General features: G+C 39.1%; 1 protein-coding gene across 2 annotated transcripts; it reads left to right on the forward strand.

Moving 5' to 3' along the window:
* Positions 1 to 4,407: 4,407 nt before the first annotated feature.
* On the forward strand, positions 4,408 to 7,163 carry nkx3-1 (NK3 homeobox 1). 2 transcript variants are annotated; one of them, XR_003297656.1, is made up of 3 exons: positions 4,408 to 4,689; positions 4,997 to 5,444; positions 5,501 to 7,163. XR_003297656.1 is itself a non-coding variant. In XM_026342537.1 (2 exons), the coding sequence occupies exons 1-2, from the start codon at positions 4,503 to 4,505 to the stop codon at positions 5,389 to 5,391; spliced, it is 582 nt and encodes a 193-aa protein (XP_026198322.1). In that variant the 5' UTR covers positions 4,408 to 4,502; the 3' UTR covers positions 5,392 to 7,163. The 2 variants fall into 2 exon arrangements, 1 of the variants encoding a protein (XP_026198322.1); XM_026342537.1 differs by having other exon boundaries at positions 4,997 to 7,163.

Here is a 7,163-nt window from a genome sequence, read left to right on the forward strand (position 1 = left end):
CTGAAGGGTTAAAAGGGCCTGTGTAATAGAAAACATGTCAAATGATTATTGTATTAGTATTTTGTATGGGGTTCTCCAAGAGAGATTATTCTTTTTTTTTAGTTTTCTTTGGTTGTATTTAACCTTTATCTCATTTTAAACAGACTTAACAATCCCAAATTATACATGTATCATTTAATATTTGTAAATTAATGCTCAAGTTCTTTTATGTCAAACATGCTTCGAAGATTAAAAATCCTTGTTTTTTCATATAGTTATTGTGTTTTTGAATTTATTATCTCACTGAGAAAGACGACATATCTGAAGGTTTATGTAATAAAATGCAACTAAACAATATGAAATGTGACTTGATGTCTCCATCAGTGAGGTCCAGTTAAAGTGCGTGTTTCCTCTCCAGGACGCGCTGGAGCAGAGACTCTTTACGCGACGCTGTTTTATCAAAGAGAGCCATCAAATCGCTAATGGATGGAGTGACATCCGACCTGACAGCGCTGCTCTATCAAACTGAGCTCATTATTGTCCCATTCACAAATCCGCTGATAAGGCCGGAGAGCTTGTCCTGTCCCGGAGCTTTGCTTGGTAAACAAACCCGCAGACAGAGTGGCTCTTTAACTTTTTCAAACTCTCAATCAGACGGGACACGGCTCCAGTCTGAGCTGTCACTCAGACAGGACTCACTCACTGTTTCTTATGTGAATTCAGGCTGTTACTGCTGTTTCCATCCCTTGTCCCACATATCGACGTCACACTAATGACGTTTTCTTCTTCCTTGGATTGGAAACATTTAATTTATAGGTCTTATAAAGTCTTCAGGTCACGTTTGAACTGAGTGTGTCGGTTTTAATGGACATGAGCTCTGAGCTGAATGACCTGAGGAGGAGAATCATCTCCGGGAGGAGACAGGAGCTGGAGGAGCATCTCTTCACAGATAAGGATGAAGCTGCAGACTGAGAGGAGTCCAGAGACACTTGAAGAGATCAGATAATGGATCTGTGTGTGTGTGTGTGTGTGTGTGTGTGTGTGTGTGTGTGTGTGTGTGTGTGTGTGTGTGTGTGTGTGTGTGTGTGTGTGTGTGTGGCCATCGTTGTGAGGAACAGCATGAATTTTTAACCATTGGACTGAGGACATTTTTACAAAGTGAAGACGTTTTAGCAGGTCCTCACAATGAGAGGGGGGTTAAAGAGCAATGTAGGGGTTTTAGGGGTTGGGCAGTACACGTGATCAATACAAAATTTAAAACACAGTAGAATTAGAGTTTGTGATATCCTGAGCTCCTCAAGTGTATAAATGTGGAAAACAAAAGTACAGAGACACCAATGATTATAATGCCTTTATCTTTAACCAGTGGTTTAGAAGTATAATTAACTTAAATTAAAGTATCATTATAACATTATAGAAATACAGACGTTTTTACAGAAGTAAATGTCCTGCATTCAAAATGTTATTTAATTGTTATCAATTAATGTTAAGTGAAAAAAAGTATTAAAGAATATTACAAATAATAAATTTCACATCAGTGAATATAACATCAGCAGATTATAATTACTGAGACATCAGTGAGTTTATCATTTTAATGTTGTAGCAGGTAAAGATGGAGCTTTCCAACTTTTCTTTACTTTCCACTATGTAACTATAATCTAAATATTAAAGGTAAGTGTTAATGAAAGGGCTGTTTTGTTGTTCAGCTTGTTCCTAATAATTTGTTCAGTGAACACAGCGTTGCCGAACCTGTTTTAGCTAAAAGGCAGTTTATGCAGTAATTTTTAAATTTTTAAAAAATGTGTGCACATGGACATGAGATGTCCACACGTAATAAGTAAAATAGAGTGGACAGACAGACAGTGGACTGAGAGAGATGTAAAATAAGGGCACGAGGCTGAAGCACGGACCGACACACATCACTCAGTGGGAGGGGGTTATGGATCTATTGGGACGTTAACCTACCTACCTCTGGATGCTCAGCTGCCTCACTAGCTTTAGATATTTATACTTTGTGTGTGTGTGTGTGTGTGAGAGAGAGAGAGAGAGAGAGAGACACAGAGAGAGAAATGTATGAATGAAATCAGAAAACCCTAAATCAAGATGTATGACTGTTATGATTCCCACAGCATGAGGGCCAGTTTAAATAGAGGATGTTGTATGATGAGTGGCCGTCGGTGAAAGACACCATTATAGTTTACATAAAAAGGTTTTAATTCATCCTTCAGACAGCCTTACGTCAACTTCAGAAAAGCAGATGCCTGATTATCTGGTGTTTGCCATCAGTGTTTCTCTGCCCAACCATCCGCCCTGCTGCAGCTAAATCAGCATGAGAGACAACAGATTTTGTAGATGTGAGCTAAACAAAGATTAAACAATCCATGAAGAATAAGCACTGATAGAGGCTGATGTGGCTCTTCTTTCTTTTCTTTCTTTCTTTTTTTTGGTAAACAGCTCATTGTGTGAATGTTCCTGTAGCTTCAAGTGGCTCCTGGCCTGTGTGGACTTGTTGTGTGGCTTTAAAGCTCCCTCTAGTGGAAAACTGCTACATCACTTTAAGATTATGTTCAATACAACATGAATAAACGTTAATAGGTCAAGTAACTCCACTAGCAAGAGAGAGTGTGAAGCTACAAATGATTTTTTTAATATACATTCTCAAAATTATCTCCTGCTGAACTGATTAATTTGACAACTGTTGCAACAAAGTCTCGTTATTCTTCATCTCAGACCAAGAAATAGCAGGAAAACAGCAGAAGATTGATGGCACAGCATCTCTCTCTACGAGAAAACATTCTGACCACATGTTACCTGCTGTGGAAGACAAACGCTTGTCCAGGCTCAGAGGTCAGAGGTTCTACTACATCACGTCCAATGATGGAACCATGGAGCTAAATATCTGTCCCTGACAGACACAACACAATCAAAAGTAGTGTGAGAAAAACTAGAGCAGAGGATGACAGCAGCACTGGTAGAGCCTTAAAACGGTGATTGGAAGTGGATGACAGGTCCAGACGAGGACACCACTCACTCTCACTGATAGACAGAGAGCATTTCTTTTCTTATTGGGACATGTGAACATGCATTTAATGCAAAATCAGCATTTTGACATCTAAAAATTAGTTTGAAGGACAAAGAAACTTGATAGAGACTCAATATATTTATTAATTGTATAATTATGTATATTGTGTAATTTTATTTATTAATTATTTAGAATTGTTTTGTTTTATTTTATTCATAGATTTATTTTTTGCATTTTATTATATCGTCACTAATGTGTGACTTAAACATACGCTTTAGGGCTTTGAAACCAGAAAGAAATACTGTGTCTAGACAGGGGGGTAAAAGCTTTACAGTTCAACATACTTTTGCAGACAGACGGTTGGAGATAAAGAATTCAAGGTGAAGCGTATCATCTCATCTTAATACTGTGTTGACAGGGCAGCTACTAATGCTTAAGAGGAATCTCTGTAGATTTAAAACATATCACTTTACATTCAGCTTATGTCTGTGACTTTTAGTTTTTACACTATACAGTATTCAAGTTTTTAGATATTTTCATTTACACTTAATGAAAGGAATCTGAAAAGAAGTTTGTTTGTTGCGTCAAACTAGAGTTGTAGATACTGCAAACACTTATCTATGTGACATACGGTAGTTGGCTCTTTGGTATGTGCTTGGTAAACTGGAGGAGCCAGCAGGGCCAGGGGGGGCGCGAAGAGGATCATGTTTATCATTCCTACATTCATGCATTTCCAAACGATGCATAAACCCCCAAAGGAACACAGAAGCTGCTAGAAAATGTCCCAGTCTCTGGAGAAAGGTCAGGCTGAACCACAGGCAACAACAAATAAACAACCTCCGAACAATGACTGTGTCCGATCAGGAGCCGACCTAAATGTGTCGAACTCATTAGTGCTCCAGTAAGTATGACCACCCATGTCCGACCCCCACGCCCCCACCCCATACCACCATCTCCTCCTGCAGACAGTGTCTGCCCTGCAGTCACCCATTTAACTTTTGTGACATACACATTAAGTTGTATTTCTAACTGCTGGATATAAATTAACTCACTTATTGTCTACTGTGCATATAGAAACACTGTACCTGTCATATATGCACAGTGCAGTATGGGCAGATCCTAAATAAGACACTGGATGTCCAGCTGATGGTAATATATAAAACACATTGGATCAAAACATCTGTTTGTTCATTTATCTGCATGGTATAGTTTCTTAAATTGTAAAAATATTATGAATTCTTATTTTCAAATACATGATTTGATTGCAGCAGTAGTCACTGCAACAACAACTAGAAAGTGAAAGTGACTTAAGATACGTTGAACAGATAACACAGTGAGATAGGTGTCCTTCCCTCCTCACTTGTCAGTCTGGATGAATCCGCCCCTGCTCTTGTATAAATTCACTCTGAGTGAGTGTGTGAGGAGACACACTGCTCGCACATCCCCTCTCTGCAGCCCCGTGGCACTGAGAGGCCCCTGGTTTGTGGATTAGCGGACGGACATGACTGACACAGTCAAACCTCTGACTTCCTTTCTCATAGAGGACATTCTGTCCATCAAGGACGGCACAGACTTTAATGGCAAATGCTGTCTGCAGGTGACAGAAAGATGTTCAGAGTGGAAAGAAGAATCTGAAAAGCTGTCAGAGCAATTCCGCCCTCAGGACGCAGCATTCGGAGCGCGGACAGGTGAGGTTTGAGGTCCAGTGTTGGACTAGCAGGAGTTAACCCGATAAATTCTGTGTTTGACTTTAATGTAGAATAATAATTAAAAACATGGAACAAATGTTTGTGAGACAAGTTGAAGCAATGTAATATAAACAAGTTGTTTTAAAGAAGAAGTTGAGGATAGTTGAAGTTGCCGGGGTTGTTTCCATTGTAATGATCATAAACTGTTTGTTGAACAGTCACTTCACAGCTGAATGTGCACAGTTCATCATACTGACTGGTACAGAGCAGCTTTTCCTCTTAACCTGATTACATCTGTACTTCACAGAGTCTCCGCATACATCGTGTCCCAGTTCCTCAGAGTCCAGCAGTTTCTCCTCAGCAGGGAAACAGAAGCGCTCCAGAGCCGCGTTCACACACCTCCAAGTGCTTGAACTGGAGAAGAAATTCAACCACCAGAAATACCTGTCCGCCCAAGAGAGGGCTCACCTGGCCAGCACCTTAAGACTAACGGAGACCCAGGTGAAAATCTGGTTTCAGAACCGGAGGTACAAGACGAAACGAAAGCAGCAGACATCGGAGTTCTGTAAGGATGCTCACAAAGCAGACGGGCTGAGAGACGATTTGGTCCGATCATCACTGATCAGCTCCTTCTGCAAAGCTTACCAGTACCGACCGTACCTGTGGGACTGCAGTCCCTCCTGGGGACCAACTTTTTGGTGAAACTGTGATTTGCATCCCTGATAATTAGGCTTTATTGTTCTTCAAGTTAATTCCTGATAGTTTGAAACTGGGTTTTAATCCATTGAATGGCCATTTGTTACCTTTACCACTGTCTAAAATAGCTGTTCATGAACACATCCTGTCATTTCTAAGTTTTGTTCAATGTTTCTACATAATCATACGTCCGTTTTGTTTTGCTTTTTTTGACAAGATGTGAATGTTCAACGATTGATCATTTAAGTCAGTGTAGAACTGCTGATTAATTCATTATTTAATTAAAGCTCCACATTCAAAAAAATTACATTAAGTTTTTGTCAAATTACACAAGGAAAGAAGAAAAAAAATCTCTAATTCCTAAATGATATAATGTTCAGAATACTTTTAGCTAACTTTGAAGCAGCTTGGGTTTAAACTAAATGGTAAATGTAGCACTGATACTGACTTTTTGAGTGTTTGAGTGCACTGGGAACAAATACAGTGAACTACATGTGCAGAGTTTGACTCTGACACAAAAACAACAGCAGGAGTTAAGACTGAGATGGGGGCTGAAAGGAGGGTTGAGGAATGAAACTTGAGCCTGTGAGCTCATTAAACTCATGTAAACTGCTTTTCAATTTTCCCGAGCTAACAACATGAGGAAAGCTACTGAATGACACCATGAAACAACAATTTTATATTTGAGGCATATCAGGAAATATACCTGAGCTACAACTTCATGATGATTTGCAGTTTAGCTCAACTGGTAGAGTGCTGGATTTCCATGTGGGAGACCGTAGCTCAGTTGGTAGGGCATTTGTCCATTAACCACATGATTGGTTCCCAGCTCCTGGCCACATGTCAAAGTGTCCCTGGACAATACACTGAGCCCTGAATGCCTCAAATGCAGCTGCCTGGCCACAAGAATTTCCTATAATTGAACTATTTTTATTAATATTAAACAGATGAGGTCATTAGGAAATGACAGATAAAAACATCTGAGTGAGGAAAGAACATTCATGACAGAATCTCAAGTCACTTTACATAGAAAGGTCAAAACCTAAAAGAAATAAAATGAATAAAAACAAATCCCCTTAAAGGAAGCACTATATGTAGACCAAAAGAAAAAAAAAAAAACTCCAGTGGAAACAGGCTCACACCGGGCTCTTTATTCTCTAAATAAAAAACAAGCCCACATTGTCTCCAATATCACAGACTAATCAGAAAATGCTTGTGCTGTTGTGATAAGAAGTAGAGAATCCATCATGCGACCTGTCTGCTGCATGTGGTAATGACTGTTACAGTAACAAAACCTGTTCAGTAACATGTCTTGTGCTGCGAGACGTAAGGAGAGAGTGTGACAAACGGCTCCGCAGCCGCAGTTGACTCCTGGAAAGAACAAAGCACATTTGTTTATTATAGAAAAATTAATAATTCGAAGTAAACCACATATATTTCATCTCAGATGTTTTTTCAGATGTGAAAACTATTTCAAAAGGCTCTAATGCAATGGAAAAAAAACTACATAAAATCACACAGAAGAAGAAGAAGAAGTCATTTTAATTATAGATGAAATACACTAGTGGTACCTCAAATGGTACTCATGAAAAAGGAGATTGAACTGAACAAGATTTACACCAACGACTTTTTGTGTTTTTGCATAAATGTAAAATATAAGACGTCTCTAATTTTAGTCATTGCATTGAAACATTGCTTTGGTTCTGATGTAGGTGCTGGATTCTGGATTTTTTTTTGGCCTTGTTGATCAAATAAAAACTACTAATTTGTGTTGACTA

The sequence above is a fragment of the Anabas testudineus genome, chromosome 9, assembly GCF_900324465.2.
Source record: "Anabas testudineus chromosome 9, fAnaTes1.2, whole genome shotgun sequence".
NCBI lineage: Eukaryota > Metazoa > Chordata > Actinopteri > Anabantiformes > Anabantidae > Anabas > Anabas testudineus.

Bases quoted from the DNA above. Each gene is read 5' to 3' on its own strand.
- nkx3-1 (XM_026342537.1), top strand. From the start codon at position 4,503: ATGACTGACACAGTCAAACCTCTGACTTCCTTTCTCATAGAGGACATT. The intron at 4,690-4,996 runs GTGAGGTTTGAG...TGTACTTCACAG, and splicing joins AGCATTCGGAGCGCGGACAG to AGTCTCCGCATACATCGTGT.